At 46.7% G+C, this 17,906-nt stretch overlaps 4 protein-coding genes and 1 long non-coding RNA gene across 21 annotated transcripts; all 5 read right to left on the bottom strand.

Moving 5' to 3' along the window:
* Positions 1-423: 423 nt before the first annotated feature.
* Positions 424-2,229, bottom strand: LOC112341217 (pentatricopeptide repeat-containing protein At4g02750-like). The gene has a single exon (XM_024661006.1). It carries the CDS (start codon positions 2,227-2,229, stop codon positions 424-426), a length of 1,806 nt encoding a protein of 601 aa, XP_024516774.1.
* Positions 2,230-2,426: 197 nt separating this feature from the next.
* Positions 2,427-4,055, bottom strand: LOC112341238. Its single transcript, XR_002990480.1, has 6 exons — positions 3,938-4,055; positions 3,815-3,894; positions 3,336-3,679; positions 3,225-3,285; positions 2,901-2,980; positions 2,427-2,840 (listed from the first exon to the last, which is right to left on the bottom strand). It is a non-coding gene; the product is annotated as an uncharacterized LOC112341238 (long non-coding RNA).
* A 302-nt stretch (positions 4,056-4,357) lies between these two features.
* LOC9656030 (calcium-dependent protein kinase 13) lies at positions 4,358-6,703 on the bottom strand. 5 transcript variants are annotated; one of them, XM_024661092.1, is made up of 3 exons: positions 6,417-6,703; positions 4,519-6,345; positions 4,358-4,472 (listed from the first exon to the last, which is right to left on the bottom strand). In XM_024661092.1, exon 2 carries the CDS (start codon positions 6,220-6,222, stop codon positions 4,627-4,629), a length of 1,596 nt encoding a protein of 531 aa, XP_024516860.1. In that variant the 5' UTR covers positions 6,223-6,345; positions 6,417-6,703; the 3' UTR covers positions 4,358-4,472; positions 4,519-4,626. The 5 variants fall into 5 exon arrangements, with proteins under 5 accessions (XP_024516860.1, XP_024516859.1, XP_024516857.1 ...); XM_024661091.1 differs by having other exon boundaries at positions 4,358-4,445; positions 4,519-6,354; positions 6,403-6,702; XM_024661089.1 differs by having other exon boundaries at positions 4,358-4,445; positions 6,403-6,702.
* A 233-nt stretch (positions 6,704-6,936) lies between these two features.
* LOC9656029 (serine/threonine-protein phosphatase 4 regulatory subunit 3A) lies at positions 6,937-13,029 on the bottom strand. 12 transcript variants are annotated; one of them, XR_002990478.1, is made up of 30 exons: positions 12,914-13,029; positions 12,557-12,856; positions 12,369-12,494; positions 12,171-12,303; positions 11,441-12,097; positions 11,201-11,305; positions 11,045-11,144; positions 10,798-10,983; positions 10,682-10,747; positions 10,544-10,626; positions 10,437-10,496; positions 10,272-10,371; positions 10,143-10,220; positions 10,028-10,095; positions 9,912-9,980; positions 9,783-9,860; positions 9,634-9,729; positions 9,509-9,579; positions 9,384-9,461; positions 9,239-9,332; positions 9,097-9,189; positions 8,823-9,037; positions 8,664-8,778; positions 8,485-8,616; positions 8,329-8,436; positions 8,113-8,273; positions 7,982-8,059; positions 7,300-7,928; positions 7,192-7,242; positions 6,937-7,140 (listed from the first exon to the last, which is right to left on the bottom strand). XR_002990478.1 is itself a non-coding variant. In XM_024661082.1 (29 exons), the coding sequence occupies exons 5-29, from the start codon at positions 11,543-11,545 to the stop codon at positions 7,475-7,477; spliced, it is 2,745 nt and encodes a 914-aa protein (XP_024516850.1). In that variant the 5' UTR covers positions 11,546-12,097; positions 12,171-12,303; positions 12,369-12,494; positions 12,557-12,856; positions 12,914-13,029; the 3' UTR covers positions 6,941-7,474. The 12 variants fall into 12 exon arrangements, 9 of the variants coding, with proteins under 9 accessions (XP_024516850.1, XP_024516851.1, XP_024516852.1 ...); XR_002990476.1 differs by having other exon boundaries at positions 7,192-7,928; XR_002990477.1 differs by having other exon boundaries at positions 6,937-7,242.
* A 155-nt stretch (positions 13,030-13,184) lies between these two features.
* On the bottom strand, positions 13,185-15,395 carry LOC9656028 (U1 snRNP-associated protein usp106). 2 transcript variants are annotated; one of them, XR_002990479.1, is made up of 15 exons: positions 15,246-15,395; positions 15,137-15,189; positions 14,922-15,081; positions 14,801-14,864; positions 14,669-14,748; positions 14,451-14,604; positions 14,330-14,391; positions 14,207-14,269; positions 14,091-14,149; positions 13,956-14,037; positions 13,867-13,904; positions 13,667-13,807; positions 13,542-13,622; positions 13,399-13,474; positions 13,185-13,289 (listed from the first exon to the last, which is right to left on the bottom strand). XR_002990479.1 is itself a non-coding variant. In XM_002987100.2 (14 exons), coding segments are annotated over exons 1-14 (1,185 nt in total). In that variant the 5' UTR covers positions 15,393-15,395; the 3' UTR covers positions 13,185-13,473. The 2 variants fall into 2 exon arrangements, 1 of the variants encoding a protein (XP_002987146.2); XM_002987100.2 differs by having other exon boundaries at positions 13,185-13,474.
* Positions 15,396-17,906: the final 2,511 nt, after the last annotated feature.

The raw sequence follows: 17,906 nt of genomic DNA, 5'->3' as shown, positions 1-17,906 counted from the left end.
GAAGTGGCTGGCGAACAAACACACGTCTAGGTAATGTGTTCGACTACGAACTGAGCGATCAAAACGGGCTTGCTGCTCAAGGGCTTTAAGTATGGTGTTCCTCTTTTAGAGATTTTTCACCATTTGGAGTAGTCTTGACTTTGATATTTTGTTATTTGGACAGTAAATAAGTTTTTCTTTCGCTCCAAAACTCCACACTGATCTCCTGGCATGAACTTCCAATAGGGTTCGAGAATCGAGAAGCGCAACGCGGAGGAGTTGCAGCACCCCAAGAGGAGGAAGGTTTTGGAGCGCCTTGCTATTTCTAAGGTTGGCAACACTTTGTACGTGCACTTTTATCATTTTTTTACAAAAAGATAAAAATATGATAGAATGTTGGTGGAACTATGACAAAATCTTGATCTAATGTTTAAAATGTACCTTTCAGTTCATACAAATATTGGAGAGAAGCACATATGGAGAAGAAATGTCTGGATTAAGCTTCACTATCTTCTCAGCAGCCCGTGCAGCTCTTTTCTCGTCCAAGTGAACGTTACAAGATCCAAGGAGGCTCCCCCAGGCCACATCGTCTGCAGCAAATGGCATGGAATGGATAAGCTCCTCGGACTCGTACAGGAGTCCCGATCTTCCAAGCAAGTCAGCCACAAACAAATAGTGGGCTTTGAGCGGAGCAAGGCAGTGGTCCGCCGCCATCGCCAGGAAGTAGTATCGAGCGGCAACGAGCACGCCAATGTGGCTGCAAGCGAGCAGCACATTCAAGAAGGAGAATTCGTTTGGATTGACCCCTTCGAGGCACATAAGCTCGAGAGCGCGGAAGGATTCGCCATGGTCTTGTTGCGCAAGCCCTGCCAGCATCGAGTTCCAGGCCAGAATGTCTCGGTCTGGCATGAGGTCGAACACCTCTTGAGCAGCTTGTAATTCCCCGCAATGGGTATTTGCTGTCAGTAAAAGCGTCCAAGAGACGAGATCCCACGAAGGCATCTTTCCAAAAACATTTCTCGCTTCAGGAAGACGTAAATTGTGAACGAAACCCGCAAGAATAGCTGACCAAGAGCTCGAATCCCTCACATCCATCTCTCGAAACAGGTGGTCGGCATTGTCAATATGCCGGTTTTGGGCAAACACGGTAAGCATAGCGGTTTTGGACACGACGTCGTGCCGCGGCATAGCGTCGTAAATCTCTTTGGACTTTTCAGTTTCACCTCGGATTCCGAGTGCGGTGACCAGCGGCGTCCATGAAACGGAATACGGATCAGGCACAGACCTGAGCAGCTCCTCCGCCTGCAGCAAATACCCCGTCTCGGCATATGCAGTAGCCATCGCATTCACGGCCACCGCGTTCCACTTGGGCATTCTTGAAAACATCGCAAAAGCCTTTAGGACGCAGCCCTCCTGGCCATAGCCCGAGATCATCGCCACCCACGCAATAGCGTCCCTTTCGGCAATGACATCAAACACAACCTTTGCCCGGTGTAGCTGGCCGCACCTAGCATACGCTCGAAGCAATGTCGTCCACGATACGACACTCCACTCGGGCATCTGGTAAAACATCTCCTCGGCTTCCCGGAGCCGCGAGTTCCATGCGTAGGCTCGAAACATCGCGTTCCAACTCACAATACTCCACTCCGGCATCCTCTTAAACAACGCGATCGCGTCCTGGATGTCCCCATAGTCGGCATAGGCCGTCAGCATGGCGCTCCACGAGATCACGCTCAGCTCAGGCATCTGATCAAACAAGCTCTTCGCCTCGCGCAAATGCCCCCTCTGGGCATATGCTTGAAACGCCGAAACCCACGATACGGCGTTCCGGGCAGGAATCCGGGAGAAGAAGCTCCACACCTCCGGAAGAGCTCCATGCTGCCCGAATCCAGCGATCATCGCATTCCAAGTAACATCATTTCTCTCGAGCATAGAATCAAAATGCCGCTTTGCATCCACCAAATGGCCATTGTGGGCATATGCAGTGATCATGATGCTGTGCGAGAAAACGTTTGGAGCATCTATGTCATCGAAGGCAAGGCGAGCGTCGCGGGCGCTGCCACACTTTCCATACATCTGGACGGCGAGATTGGCGATGAATCGGCTGCGCGAGTGGTCGCTGGCGAGAACTCGCGCGTGGAGGCGGCGGGCCTCTGCTAGATCGCCCATATCCCCACAGGCGCGAAGGAGATTCTCCCAGTAGACGCGGCATTCCTCCAATCCCTGTCGCGAGCTTGGGCTGCTTCTCATCGAGGGTCATGATCCAAGTGGCATTTGTCCTCCCAAACATAGAGGCAAGACTGGTTCTCTCCAAAGATGGAATTATTGACCTCGTCTTCGATGACCTAGTCTCCATTGACCAAGTCTCCTCCATTGACTATCTTCTTTAAATTCGCCCCAAGCAAAGAGACCAAGCGAAAAAGATGGCTGCTACTCAACAAGGGGAGTGGAAACTCGACATCAATGGTACGTTTGTTGCGTTGGAATTTTAGCTACAATGTTGGTGGTGGTTTTAGTTCTCGATGGGAAAAATTTGAAGAACACCGAATGGATTGGCAAGCAAGATCCTTTCGTGAAATTGGAGTACGGATCCAACAAGTTTGGAACCAGAGTTCTCCGGCGTGAGTTCTTCTTGTGCTTGATGAGAAAATTCGAGCTGATGATGGAAGCGTATCACTGTGGCAGATGGTGGCGTGAATCCTGTGTTTAACAAGAAGTTCGTGGCGTTAGTGATCCCGGGGTGCCAGGAGATCAGTGTGGAGGTTCGGAACGACCACTCGCTCTACGATAACCTCATTGGCCGCGGCACAGTTCTTCTCGACAAAGTCTTGGCATGCGGCTACGATGATCGCTGCTGGCCGCTGCAAACAAAGAAGGGAGAGTATGGATCAGAAAGAGATAACTTATCTTTGCTCACTTACTTAGAAGCGGGTACTTTGCAGGGACGCGGGTGCGTTGAGGGTGATTTTGCACACCAGAAAAGTGGCTCGACGTTCTTCCTCTGCACAAACAGAGCATCAATCCAAGGTCGCATTGATTGGAAGTGCCCTGAAGAAATTAGTGAAAGGCAAAAACAAAGCGAGCGAAAACAAAGGAGAAGGAGAGGAAGGAGAAGAAGGAGAAGAAGGGGAAGAGGAGGAAGAAGAGGAAGAAGAGGAAGAAGAGGACGATGACGACGATGACGACGAGATTGAGTTTGACTTCTAATTAAAAGTATTAAGAAAAGAAATGGATAAGTACAATACCTGGCCTTGCGATCGAACTAAAGTTTGGTAGCGGGCCGAAGAAGTTCACGCTCTTCAGTTCCTGCTAGGACACCTTGGTTTCGACAAAAGCCGCAACAAAGAAGGGATTACCTGATGCATAAATACATTGCATATGCGCCTTGAGCTTCAGCGATTCGTAGACAAGGTATAAGCGGCTGCATAAAGAACATTTCCTAGAAACAAAAAATAAAAAATAAAAGAAAAACTACTAGCCTTTGATGTTTGGCAAATCCCTGGCTGCCCGCCTCCTTTGTCGCAATGAAAATCTGGGATGTGACCACTTCTGGTGAATCCAAAGGATGCCTTGGACTGTTTCACGTGCTGTTGCTGCTCGTAACTTTGGCCTCATTCATATGATCTCGCTCTCTTTCCCTCTGCCAAAGCAGCCACTCGAGCCGGGCCCAACCAACAGCAGCACATGGAGCCACCATCCCCTGCACACAAAAGGTGATAAATTAGAGCCCAGCTGTTGCTAAATGCAATGCAACCGGCAAGAAACTTTAGCACAAAAACTACATGCCAGGGCCAGCAGAGAGATTGAAATAAAAACTAAAGTGCCGAAAAAGTACCGTCTGAGATTGACCCCTGCGTGTAGTCTTGTGCGGGTGTAGCAGTTTTTATGGGGAGTCCCGTGACGAAAGTTGTCGTCCTGCACAAGCGTATCAGTTTACATTCCTTTGGCAGCTCTCTACCTGGAAATGGCTCCGTCCAGTGGATGGAGATTCTCGACAGAATACACGGCGTCGATCGCGTAGCTTGTGGACGTGGTTAAATTATTCCTAGGCCAGAACCTGTGCAATCATTTTGCCAAGGAAAACAAAAAATAATCAGTGAGATTCAGACCATGCTTCACATAAAGTACGTACCTCTAAACTTGAAGCCATATTTTATCTCCGATCCCATCTTTCCGCAAGCATTTTTCCTGTTGATTACCAGCTCTACTTCACCTTCTACGAGCTCTAGAAACACGGGCTAGCAAGTAGGACCTGCGTCGCTGGAAGTAAAAAAAAAAAAAGAGAGAGAGAGAGAGAAGAAACCACCAACATCACACTCAGTGGACAGTGATGCTTCAAGGGTCAGCCATAGCCATTAAGAAAAGGACGACATTACTCTGGTCTCAAAAGATGTTGTCATTTCTGGTGTTTCAAAGCTATGGTACAATAGAAGTTGTAAGAGTAACAGTCAGCCGACTACCACATCCTGAAAGGAAAAAAAAAATAAAGAACACTACACTAGAAAACTTAGCTGAAAGTGCTCAAAATCACGATCTTACGCTTTGTTGTGAGCCTCCCAGAGGGTTGGAAAATGAGAACCCAGAATACTACGCGCGCCGCATCGTTCAAGGGAAGAGGAAGAAGAAGAAGAAGAGAGCTTTAGCCTGTCACCGCTTCTCGTAGTTTCCAGACTGGAGCGAACCATCCCTGAGTAGACGAATGCTCAGACTGTTGTACCGTCCTCTCGAGTAATGTCTCGAAGCCTTCCGCCAGTCGGTTCCAGTCCGCATCATCGACGCAAACTCCTCATAGCTTATCTTGCCATCCTTGTCCAGATCAACCTCCTGGAGGATGTCGTCGATCATCTCCGTCTCGCTGGCCCCACGATCATCGTACAGAGCTTCTCGAAGCTCCTCCTTCTCAATGAATCCGCTCTCGTCCTTGTCCAGCCGGTTGAAAGCCTTCCGCAGGTACTCATCATTGTCCATCCTCTGTATGTGGATCATCATGGCCACAAACTCTTGGTAGTCAAGCGTCCCCTTGTTATTCACGTCCGCCGCTTCCATCAGCAGCTTCGCCTCGCTCTCCGCCAGCTGCGAGCCAATCTTCGCCAGGCCAACCTTGAGCTCGTCGTACGTGATGCTGCCCTCATTCTTCTGGTCCATCACCTTGAACATGTCCTTGTAGCTCTCGACCTCGTCACCCGACAGAAGCTCCGTGATCATCTGCAGCGCCTTCCTCTTGAGCTTGTTCATCGCTGAAAACTGCTTCAGCCTGTTCCTCACGACGTCCCCCAGTGGAACGTTCGACGCCTTCTTCGCGTTTTGCAGCCACGGGTGATCGAGGACCTGCTGGGCCGTGTAGCGCTGCTTTGGATCCGGCATCAACATGTTTTGCACGAGCGACTTCGCGTTCTCGGATATCTTCGGCCACGGGTCCCGCTTGAACTCGATCTGGCCGCGAAGAATAGCCTGCGCCACACCCTGCTCCGACTCGGCCCAAAATGGCGGGACTCCCGAGAGCAGAATGTAAAGGATCACACCCGCGCTCCACACATCGATCTCCGGCCCATAGTTCCGCTTGAGAACTTCGGGTGCCATGTAGTATGGGCTCCCCACAATCTCCGAGAACCTCTCTCCCGGCCTGAAGAAGACGGACAACCCGAAGTCGATTGCTTTCAGTGGCGAGTTCTCCTTCTTGTTCGCGAAGAGGAAGTTCTCCGGCTTGAGATCCCTGTGCATGACGCCGTGCTTGTGGCAGACTTGCACGACCTCCACGATGGTCCTCGTGATCCCGGCAGCCGCCCTCTCGCTGTAGTGGCCGCGTGCAATGATCCTGTCGAACAGCTCCCCTCCCTCGCAGAGCTCCATCACCAGGTGGACAGCATTGCCATCCTCGAAAACATCCTTGAGCGCCACCACATTGGGATGCCGCGGCAAGTGGTGCATGATCTGGACCTCCCTCCTCACGTCGTCGATGTCCACTGCCGTCCGGAGCTTGGATTTGGAGATGGACTTGCAAGCTAGATCCTCCTGGCTCTCCTTGCCCGTGCACAGATAGGTGATGCCAAATTCTCCGCGGCCCAATTCCTTGCCGAGAACGTACTTCTCGTTGATGTCCACTTCCTGCTGGACGGACATTCCCGGTGCATGCTCCTTCATTATCACCTTGGGCGGCCCGGTCCCCTTGAATCCATCCTGAGCAAAAGGATTGGGCTTCCGCTCCTTCCTCTTGATACCTGGCGTCGCGCAGCAGTTCCCCATTGCCGCTGGAGATCCACAGATCACCGGATGCTCAAAAGCCTCTCGGATCTGTGCCTAAAGCCCCGGCGAAAAGACTCGTGCGATGCGACTCCCAGATCGCGCTGCCCGGCTCCCGGAGCAGATCTGCGCAAGCTATATCAGAATGTAGCCAGATTTCGAGCGAAGAAGCTATCGATCTACCTCAAGGCGCTTACCGGCCAGCGAGCCCCTCGTGGAATCTAGCCAAACCCCAGCAGCCAGCTCCCGATGCCGATATTTCACGCTGCCGACTGTCGAGAGATGAAATCCGGGCAAATCACGAATCACGAATCCCGCGGAGCGATAGAGAGGCGCCGCCGGCGCTCGCGCAGCGCCATGCTCCTCCGGCCCCCGGGAAAACCCTAGCTAGCACGCCGCAAAACCCTAGCGGCATCCACAACGAAGCCGAGCTACCTCGCGAGAGGAGTGAAAAGAATGAGTGAATCGAGTGAAATGAACGGCCTGGCATTTAGGGACAGTGTCCTTAGAGCGTAAGCCAGAGTCCTCCGGCGGTCAAAGAAACGTTGCTTTTTGGCCGCCTACGTGTCACGAAGCTCAGCCGTGGGATATTCGCGCCGGCATATTCTCACGTTTGAAAGTTGGGCAAGTTGGAGCTGTCGAGGTTTTCTTCCGTACACACCTACCTATTGACACATTGTACGGACAGGTTCCTATGTTCTTTGCGAAACTTAAGACTTTAGAAAGCAAGTGTTCTTCGCGAAACTTGATCGCATGAGAGAACAAACGCGCACTCTCTCGATTTCTTTTTTACATTCCTCGAGTGAGACCAGTTTACACACCACCATCACCAAACAGTTATATAGTATATAGGTATGTCATCTTCGTCGTGGTCTCTTTTCTTTCTTTCTTTCTTCTTTTTCGCGGTCCAAAGTCTTTGCCCTGCGTCCCACCCAGTCAGTGTTGATGTTGTTGATGGATTTATTTAGAGACCTTGACAATGTGTCGCGATTGTAGAGCTTCCCTCACGTCGCCGGTGAGCTCCTGATCAAAAAAAATATAAGAAAAACTTCCATCCCTTCCTGCATTTTCTCTCCGGACTTTGTTAAGCTCACTCGACCTTCGCCTGGATCGTTTTTGTCAAAAATCTGCTTGCTGCTCGCTCTGGCGACCGTCCCAGCACCGAAAGTTAATCTTCCCTACTCGTACATATCCCGCTGCTTCGCGGTCCCAAAAAACACGAGCTCGTTGTACACTGGTCATCCATTCTCGGCTGCTATCGGCTACTCGATTGCTCTGGAGACGATGCTGCCGGGATCCGTGGCTTGGCCTCGATCTGGAGCTTGCATCCAGCACTGACCCGGCCTGGAGCTCCTAGTCTTGAGACCACGCTATCATCCCTGACCTTGCTACTCGAAGATTTAGTGGAGTCCCGTTTGTCGTCAAGACCACCTTTCAAGCTACCAGGTTGTTGATCAGTTGTTCTACCAATCTGTGGTTTCCCCTCGACTGATATCCTGTTGATTCCATCGACCTCTTGCTTTCCCAATTCGGACTGGCCACCACTGTCTTGTCTGAGCTTTTTGTGTATAGAAAAGTCGCCTAGATGAGGCCTCCGCTTAGCATGAGGCCAGTGTTCCGATCCATCACTCTTTCGAGGACGGCTTTTCCCATTGCTAGGGACAAGGGAATCGTCATCTTCATCGTCATAGTCAACCAAGCAGAATGGTCTGTAGGGACAAATTAGCACGAGAAAAATCTTCCGAAGAGATGAACGACTAACCTGAACGGAGCATCCTCTACTGCATTGCCATTGACTGTGATAGTCTGAGACGTTTGTGCGCTGTCCTCTTCGTCATCACTGAGCAAGTCGGAAGTTAAAAACCAGTGCCTATAAAGTAAAGCAGCACGTACCTATCCTCGTTGAAATAATCTTCTTCAGCCTTATCAAGTGCACGTTCGTCTTTCCTTTTCCTTAGACTGGGAAGCGGACCAATAAAGCGGTCGGAACTAGTTTCTATTCCACTAGGTCCGGCAGGAGCTTCTCGATTAGACGTAGTAGAATCATCCATATACTGTGAAGTAAAACATTAAAGAATGCGAAAAAAAAAACACTCAAGCTCTGCTCACCTGGTCATATTTCACCTTCAGTTGCTTAACAGTATCAACATAGTCGACGCATTCCAGCTTTTTGCCGTAGTTTTCAACAATATGTATGAGAAGATCCTTCAAATTCGACTGTAACAAAAGAAATTAAGCTTCGTAAAAAATATAGCAAAGATTTACCTTCCGGATAAAATCAAGCAACTCCAATACAGATGAGTTAAGAAGGTTATATCGGTTTCCGTTAGCTAAAAACGCCTGAATAACAGGCTCAAAAAGATTATTCTTAATAAGGTACCGAGCATAAAAGTTATCCTGTAATAATGGCGTTAGTACCGAACCACTTCGCACAAAACCATCACCTTAAGCCCCACACAAGTTCGGAGGAACCTCACAGCCGCGACGACAAGGACTTTTTCCTTCCTTCGAACAAGGCGCAAGACCTTCTCTACAACGTTGTTCCGCATCACGTAATACCTGCTAACAATCGCTTAGCTTGATTAAATGAAAGTAGCACTTACTTCATCCTGTATCCATGATGCAGTACGCAAAAGCACATCAATTCACAAATGTTGCCGAGCACCTCGCCAGATGCTGGTGTTTTCTCTACCGTAGGGACTCGCTTCGAATGTTCCGTAACCACCTTTGTCGGACAGGAAGAAGTTAACACTTCAACAAGCTGATCTATGTATTTTTCATAGAACATCTCCAAGTACGCAATCTTTTCGGTTGGCTGCTGCTTTCCAACTCCAAAAATCAATAAAAAATGCAAAAACACTAAAATTGACCTCATACCTGTTCTGATGGTTCAGAGTCCAAGAGCATTCTCATTATTTCGAGAATTTGTGCTTGCAACCCTCCTTCAGAGGAGTTCAACAGACCCTTGACCTGGACAAGAACCATCTTAGTATCTATTGAAAACAAGATTTGCAAATACCAGAAGACCAAAAAGAACGTGACCCTCTTGCTGCACAAGAAAAGTACGTAGCAAAGCAGCATCATGATTGAGAATTACAATCAGGATATCGCTCCTGCAAGACAAAAAAGATAAACGAGGATTCTCAAAAATTCGAGTGACTTACCCACTTACACGCAGATTTAAATCTTCACTTTGAAGAGCCATTGTAACAACTTCAAAAATGCCTTTCTCAACAAGGGAGCTGTAAAGCGAAGATCAAAGTCCAACATCAAACTAATGTGTTCATACCCGAAAAGTTCCGAGCGGTGAAGAGAAAGAAGATTTTTGCTAAGGTTACAAAACTCGTGCAGGAAGTATATCTGGAAGGAACAGTCTAAGCATAAATCCAGTTAATCAACGAAATAAAAACTTACCAAATCGTTTCGAACATTTTGAGAGATGTCAGGGGATCGAAGTTTTGCAAATAGATCACTTACAAATGTTTTATCAGAATGGAGAGCAGAGACCACCTAAAATGTAGAGTTAATAGCAGGCCGTGTCACACAATGCAAATAAAAATTACCGCTTTGTTGTTCGCTAACATCATCGAATTCATATTGGCAAACGTTTGGTCATCCAAGACACGAGGTAAAATAACATCCTGCAAACATGTAGTCAGAACAGATACTATAGTCAGAGTAAGAGTACGAACCTTTACGTAGCCGATTCTATAGGTTTGGTGAATCTTCGACACAATGGCTACGTCATGTATGGGTACAGCCTACATTTAAAATAATAAGAAGCTTCAAAACCAACGTACACAATTACCTCCTTAAAGACAACTTGAGTTTTTAAGAAACCCCGATGATCTTGTTGAGAGGAAAGTTCAGGATCGTCTAATATCCAAAGATCAGAAACAGGAGAATGAAACCTTCGGTCTTACATTCTAATGCGCCCACCACGTCCATGACGTGTTCATCGCTAAAAATAGTGTCGAACACATTCTTGTCGTTCAAAGAAACTGGAAATGAAAGGAACATCACAACTAGGCAACCACAATTTGAAACCTTACTCATTCCCTTGACTATCCGAAAGATCATGTGAAGGTTTTCAACGTTTTCCAAGTCCTCGCAAAGCCTGAACAGCTCCATCAGTTTCGGGATATAACTTTGCTGATTAACACATATTCGAGCATGAGAACTTGCCTCAAGAAAACTTAGACGAGTTAACAACTTACTTCTTTCATTATTAGCGAAGCTACGCGGTCTTTGTCGGGGGGTGCAACTTCCGCGATCGTCTGAAGGGATAAAAACATGTCAAATATGCCACCAAGAATAACCTTACCTTCACAATCTGCGGAAGCGAGGATAGCTCAACGCCGGGTAATTGTTGAATTTCACTGCTACCACTATCGTGGAGCACGTCATCTGTGGCACAGTGTATCAGTATAGTTCTGTAAAGAACTATGTTCCAAAATAATACCATCGTCTTGAGATGTACCAGAATGTTCCAATTCGTCACTTGTAACACGGGCCCCGTTTTCCAAAGCTGAGTAAAGGAAGGTATCAGAGAAGGAACATTACTGTTCACAAGTGTACCTCCAACGTTGGTATAATGAACAACAGACCTTTGAACATTACAAATTTGCTCCCTGCAGCTCAAACTTTCAGAAGAATCCCACCACGCACACAATCCATACCAGATAAACCCACACCCCATGGCCTCTTGGAAGCTCAGAGCCAGATCCGTGGCAATCTCGGGATCCGTCCATGAAATAATCGTTTCTAGAGAGCACCAAAAGCATCAGTATAAATCCGCAACGAGCAAGAGCGCAGTAGAACCTGCCTTCCTGCCGCCTATAGATATCGTCCGCCGAAATCCGATGAACTAGAAGCGTGTTGTTGTCTTCCTCGTCAATAACAACCATGCCCAAAGCATCTGATCTCTGCAGAAACGAAAGCAATACATATGAGACAAAGTTGCGAGCAAGCTGGCACAAACCTCAAGGTACTCGACCGAGACATGGCCCGTTCCTTTGTCATCCCACCTTCCTTCATCGTTCAAGCGGTATACCTTTACACGCTGAACCGCAAGCAGATGCAAACTCTTATACCAATCGCGAAAAAAAAGGGGGAGAAAAATTCAGTATCAGTTAGCTGCAAGCTACTGCTAAATCGCTACTTCTACCAAAGGAGAAGGAGGAACAAAAAAATAAATCCTTGCGGGAACAATGAGACTCACCTGAAGGTAGTTCAAGTCGAGTTGAGTGGCGGCATCGTTATTACTCTGAGAGGAAGACATGACCTCGGAACCAAGCGCGCGCGCGCTACTCACAGCTCCATCCATTCCGCCATTGGAGTAACCCTAGGCCCACTTCCCAGAAAACCCTATCCTGCCGGCTTCCGCTGCTGCTCCTCCTCCACCTAAAACCCTAGAAATTCCCCCTCGCAGCTCACACCATTCTCGGCAGGGAAGGACTAGCAGCGCCACGCTACCTGCGAGCACGCCCGCGCAACAGCGCGCCGAGAATCCCCGTCCGCCATAGCCTCGCACCTTGGCGCCCTAGACGCGTGCGCGAGTCCAAACCCAAACAAGACAACACTACTCAAAACACACACTTTTTTATATTTCACCCTGGGGACATTTCTACCATGGGAATTATAGGACTTAAAACCATGGTACGTTTTGTCAAAAAAGGGACATTGATTGCGAAGTTCCTGGCATCCAAAAGCTCGCGATGTCAAGCGCCATTGTCTCCTCTTTTTCTGTGAAAGAATATCCTGTTTAGTCCCCCTTTTGCCACAGGGATTTTCCACACACGAAAAGCGTCAGTGCCGCGCACAGCATCACGAGGGGAGTGCCAATTACACACCCGTTCTGTACGAGATTCACCAAAGTCTACAGGAAAAATACGAAGAGAGAAAGCAATTTTTACTTCTCGATTCTTAGAAATTTTATGCAAGAACTTTACCAGCGAGGAAGCCACGGCGTGCATAGCGGGGACGAAGAATCGGAGGCCACTGTTGTGGTCTTCGTAGCCTTTGAAGAATATAACCATTGAAAATGTGTGGATCAATAGAAATCCGAGTGAGATGACAGCTGTTCTAACGAAAACACACACCAATTAAAAAGCAAAAACCTTGAGAAAAAGAGACCAAACTTTACTTACAAATCACAAGAAAAAATGGCATTTGAGGACACGAGCGAAGGTAAAATGTCCCGGGTCCAAACGCCGGTGTAAGCAGGCTCAAGCAAAACATGATCGAGTGAGCCAAACCATGGCCAAAGCCCAGAGCTGCAACCATCAAGAGATTCAGACTATCTATGATACAAAAAAACAAGTTTTTTCAAGCTTACCAATGGCGATCTCGATCTTTTCACTGGGTCTAAGAGGAGGCTTCGAGATCCTGACCGCAACACCATTTAGAGAAGACTCCACTTTCCTGATCAACACTTATTTCCACCTCCGAAAAAAAAAAAACAACAAAGAAAGAGCTCTCTTACTTGAAAGTTCGCCAGAAGTGAACTCTAAGAAACTCCTGAAGAGCCACCGACGAAGCTAGAAGTGGCAAACAAATCCAACTGGAAGAACCCAAAGGAAGAAATCCCCTCCAAACGATCGCAAGCGCGACGAGAGATGCGAGCCATACCAGCGTGCTGAAAAAAAAACACCAAGGAAAATCAATGCGATGTATCAACTTATCAAGACCATACCTTGCAAGGAGCGTAAGAATAAGAAGGGGCTTGGACACGATAGAGAGGAAGAAGAGACTAAACCCCGGCCCAAGCGCGATCAGTGTGTACCCCACACCGCTAGCTACTGTCATCACCTCAAACCCTAGAAATTTACTCTAGACCTTTTCCCCATCTTCTAAAAACTTTGATTTTTTTTTCGAGCTCTTCATCTGTTCTTCGATTTTTTTCGATCTTCTTCTCTGTTCTCTGTCCGCCAAGACGAACAAGCTAGATGAGTATATCAAAGAGATTTCTAGAGAAGCGTAAAGAATTTAAGTTTATAACTTACAGATTGTCCCACCGAGTACATGAGAATGCAACACTCTGGGAGTTTGCAAAAGACCGTCAAGGAGTCCTGGGAAATAGAATAAGGTGCAAACCACGTCACAAACCATGCATGCTAAGTAGCCATAGAGCTATATGCTGCTGCTAAAATCAAAGAAAGAGAGAGGCACTCCACGCACATTTGGAAAGAGTAAAAACGATGACTGCTCATCCCATCTTCGTGATGATCCGACTCTCTCAGAAACGCAAGCTTGTCTGTGCAAAACACACACACGCGCACACGCGCGATTAGAATCATGTTCTCGTCCACTTTGGATCTTACCACCAATGACTTCTACGGACGTCGCGGGGTGAAAGATCTCTCGACCTCTCCCTTATACGCTCGCGAGAAGGAGACCTTGATCTGTAGAACCAAAACTTAGCACAAGAAAGCAAACGAGAACTTACCTCCTGCGACCACGCTCCCTCATGTATCCTCTATCTCTATCTCTTTCTCTTTCTCTGTCACGGTAAGATCTCTCCCTGCGTTCTCTGCGATCATTTTCTCTCTCGTCGGGCTCCTTGCTTGCCAGAGCCCGTTCTCGAGCCCTGCTCCACAAGCACACACGGTTAAGCTCAGCCTCGAGACGCCAAAACTACACTCCTACTTTTCTTCTGCAAGTTTCCGCGCCTTTTCTTTTTCCTCCTGCAGTTAAAGTTGAAAGGCCGAGCTACTAGCAATCATCCGGAAGATTACCCGAAGTTCGCCGAGCTTTTCGCGGATGCGCATGTATCCGAGGTGAAGCTTTCCACCGAAATGATCAGCGAGCCGTCGATCACTGCATGACATGAAATGAGAATTTGACAGGAATACCACATCAAACTACAGTACCTGTCGTAGATGCTAAGATATGCTCCACATATATCACAAACACGTAGCTTCTGATCAGTCTGTAAACTATCACGGATTAGCATAACCACACAAGTTAGGAGTATCAATATACGAACAGCTCGTGCGTCCTGTTGAAGCACCTTGTTTGGGTCCGGAGCCATATCATACCTCGAGACAAGCTGTGCGGCATATCAGATTCTTAGCCTGACACTTATTGCAAATATTCTCGCAAGTGGTACCTTTTTCAACGCTTCTGCCTCTTCCAAGGTCTTTTGCGCTTCATCCACCAAGCCTTGCTCACCTAGATCACATCCAAACCAGTGAGGAAAACACAACAATCTCTAAAAGAAATATATTTACCCAACACTTCTGCTTTGTTCAGCTTCTCCTTGATCATATCCTGGGTCCTTGCATCGGGAGGAAAAGGCATATATGGAAGAGGAGCCAGTGGAGGCGCATTTCCTTGCAAAAGTAAAGCTCTGTCCTTGTTGAACGCTTCTAGAAGAGATAGAGCCTGAGAATAAAAACAATGACATTCAAAAGGAAAACAAAATTTTGAAAAAAGGAAGAAAGCATACTTGTCTGTCTGCTCTCGTGGATCTAAGCGCCTCCACTTCTCCCATCACTCTGATTTTATCATCGGTTTTCCCCTCCAGCTCTAAAATGGAAGAAAAATGTTAGCTAGCATCCCCAGGATCATCAACTCTCACCTAGATTTTCGGCGATTCTAAGCTTCTCTTTGATCTGTCTTGTGTATTCGAGTGCTTCCGAGGACTGCCACAGTGATGCGAAGATGAAACTCTGAAACCAACAAAGACGATCAACGCTCACCCTGGTCACCTCCGACACTGCAATAGCAGTAGCAGCATTCACATCATCCTCTTCTATTCGCTTCAAAGCACGCTGGATCTTCCTGTCACACTCCAAAACGTGTTTCTCCAAGCATTCTTCCAGCTCTCTATTATAACACTGCTTGGTCTGCTCGTTATACCTGAGAACACATCGTAATGAGGAAAAAACGAGAGCGAAAAAATTGATCTACTCACTCTTTTCGCAGTTGCAAGGAATGGATCTTTGGGCAGACGCCTAAATCCATTCTCTGTGGAAAACCAGATGCAATAACATCTAGCGCTGTGGATTCTGATCGATGATTACCGTGAGCTGGAAGAGATCGTGAGGACAGAGGCCAGCAAGGTAGAGGCGACAGACATCCCGATCGGAGAACTTGCGCTGCACTTCCTGGACATCGCCGTTGCGATTGGCGCCCATGAGGGCGTCCAGCTGCTTCCGGAAGGAATCCATTGTCGAGCCCTAAAACATAAGCAATCTATTTAAATTAATGAGTCTCAATGAATCTAATTAGAAAAAATATTTAATCCATTATCTCAGAATTAAGAATTTTTAATATTACTTATAAGGATTTAGAATATTTTTGGATATTTTAATTTTCCACACCCCCAGCTGGACTTCTAGTGCATGGGCTATTGACTAGAGTTTAGCCTTTAGGGAAAGAAAACAACTCATGTTGTGCAATTGAAAACTATAAAATTCCCAATGTTAGAAAAAAATGTACGTAGTCACATTTAAATTATGATATCATCTATTATTTTTTTGAATGATTCAATGATTCAATTCAATTTACAATCCATAAAGCTGTAAAGCTTAGCATAGACAAAATTGCACAAAGTATTGTAAAATCTTGTTGTGAACAATCAATGAGTGACTTTTCTAGCAACAAGTATCAGCACCTCCTCAAGCCACATTGGAAGTGATTGTTGTTCCTCTCGTGAAAGTTCTTTGCTCTAATCTAGCAGCTTGAGAACATCCAAGATGCCGACTTGTGTCATTCACAAGCTCATCACGGTGTGTGGCTACAAGACGGTGGTCAAGTTCTTCCCTCACCAGCCATCAGAACTCGAAGTATACAGTCGCCCTCACTGCCTTGGGGTACCTGACAACGAGCACAGCATCTTCGTCGCCTCTCGTCTAGAAAATGCTGAACTTCTGCAAGCAGTTCTTGTCATGCTCTGGTCCTGTTCGCGAAATGGCTGGAGTCGTTCTGTCCGGGCTTTTGACGCAGCCAGATATTCATTCTCATGTTCTCGGGTACGAATAAGTTCTTGTAAATGATCGTAATTAGCTTGCGTTCTTCTCGGCGCATTCATGGCCCGATGCACTGAAAACATCCCAAGACAGCTCTACTGGAGTTTTTTCTTATCCCTGGTACTGTCAATGCACAGGCTAGAATTTTTAAGTTGAGATGTTCTTGCTGTCCCCTGCGTTAACGCATTCTACGCAGGTCGGGGATCGTATCATTCTTCTGGAAATTGCACCTGTTGCATGGAAGGAAGTGAGTACGCTATCTGACTCGCCCGTTGCAACTCGCAGTCCTTTGCTACGGAAGCTTCTCATCAAGCTTAGTCAGAGCATCAGCCTAATGTATTTGCCTCGGAAGCTAGCGGCTTCCGAGGCATGGTTCGTGACAAGTTATATGCAATCAGATTTTACTTCTGTCTATCTTTTGCAGCTTGGCATGAAGTCTCTTTCCCAAAATCTGGAGAAAACAAGCAACGTGCTGCCTGACGATGCCTCTGCCCCCACCGCTGAACAGAACGAGGATGGCTGTAACTTCATGGTGGTTGTTAGAAAGAGAAGGAACTCAAATCAGTCTCCAATTCGAAATAAATAAATGCACTTACAAGATGGACACTTCTCCACCACCAGATTGCATGCAGACAGCCTCACTATCGGGAGAGCTTCCCACCTTCAGCACATAGAAATACAAATCTGGGAGCAAATGAAAAACTTTCACCTTGTGACTCTAGGAGTGGCGCACTTCGCACTGTTCACTCCAGCTTTCAACAGCATGACGTCTTGGCAATCTATGTGATCTATCAACTTCTTGGATGGTTTGCGTTCTCAGTGTGGTTGATCAGCTTCTATCCGCAAGTGCTGCTCAATTGTCGGCCAAAGAGGCACGCATTGATCACCGCTGGAAGAAAACTATTCCTATTCCTCGATTTTGCGTTTTGCTTTCTTTTCTCAAGCTAGTTTTCGAATGTTTGCATCGTCATGGGACTTAACTTCGATTTCCAGGTGCTGAACTTCACCTAGCATTCCTTATATCTCATTTACAATGCGGCCGTCTTCTTCAGCCCTGTTGTTCAAATAGAAGTACAGCACCAATGAGGTGTGTAATTGAGTGATAGACGAAGAACTCTGAATCCTATTAACTTTCTAGATGATTCCAGTTGCTCTAAATGACATTGCTCTCTCCATCCACAATTCAAAATGATTTAGTGCACTTTACATGTACTAATGCTTGGTTTGTTTAATAGTAGTGCTTATTATTTATTAATCTAATTGATAGTGCAAGTTTCCTCTATGAGGTAAGAAACAAAAGCTAAAGAGAAAAAGGTGACAAGCTTATAACTTTAGTGTCAATTTAGAGAGGAAAAAGGGTGTCTATATGTTATAATGAGACCCCAATTAGGGTGTGACTTCTCACTTGCTGAGATGCAACAAAAATTCTTATATGGCACTAATGTGTACAAAACCACGCAAACATGGCATGCATGCCAATGCATACTTATGCATTTGAAAAACATTTGTATCCAAACATTGATTTGTGAGCTACTTGTCTTGAAAAGGTGGAGGATGTGAACCATGTTGTCAACAATTGTCTGACATATAAACAATCCCTTAGGGCTCTAACCATGTCATTGTTGGTAGTACAAAATGGACAATCCAACTATATGAATTCTTACAAGAGATGGACTTCATATATCAAAACAAAGCTGTGTGATCAACATAAGT

Source organism: Selaginella moellendorffii, unplaced genomic scaffold, assembly GCF_000143415.4.
Source record: "Selaginella moellendorffii unplaced genomic scaffold, v1.0 SELMOscaffold_79, whole genome shotgun sequence".
Taxonomy (NCBI): domain Eukaryota; kingdom Viridiplantae; phylum Streptophyta; class Lycopodiopsida; order Selaginellales; family Selaginellaceae; genus Selaginella; species Selaginella moellendorffii.
The sequence above is the reverse complement of the archived record's forward strand: the minus strand, read 5'-3'. Positions and strand labels throughout refer to the sequence as shown.

Bases quoted from the DNA above. Each gene is read 5' to 3' on its own strand.
- LOC9656028 (XM_002987100.2), bottom strand. From the start codon at position 15,392: ATGGATTCCTTCCGGAAGCAGCTGGACGCCCTCATGGGCGCCAATCGC. The intron at 14,749-14,800 runs GTGAGAGTTGAT...CTTCCATTTTAG, and splicing joins TAGAATCGCCGAAAATCTAG to AGCTGGAGGGGAAAACCGAT. The intron at 14,270-14,329 runs GTACCACTTGCG...TATGCCGCACAG, and splicing joins AGGCAGAAGCGTTGAAAAAG to CTTGTCTCGAGGTATGATAT.
- LOC9656029 (XM_024661078.1), bottom strand. From the start codon at position 11,545: ATGGATGGAGCTGTGAGTAGCGCGCGCGCGCTTGGTTCCGAGGTCATG. The intron at 8,437-8,484 runs GTAAATCTTTGC...CTTTTGTTACAG, and splicing joins TGCTTGATTTTATCCGGAAG to TCGAATTTGAAGGATCTTCT. The intron at 8,060-8,112 runs GTACGTGCTGCT...CGACTTGCTCAG, and splicing joins GATTATTTCAACGAGGATAG to TGATGACGAAGAGGACAGCG.
- LOC9656030 (XM_024661092.1), bottom strand. From the start codon at position 6,222: ATGGGGAACTGCTGCGCGACGCCAGGTATCAAGAGGAAGGAGCGGAAG.
- LOC112341217 (XM_024661006.1), bottom strand. From the start codon at position 2,229: ATGAGAAGCAGCCCAAGCTCGCGACAGGGATTGGAGGAATGCCGCGTC.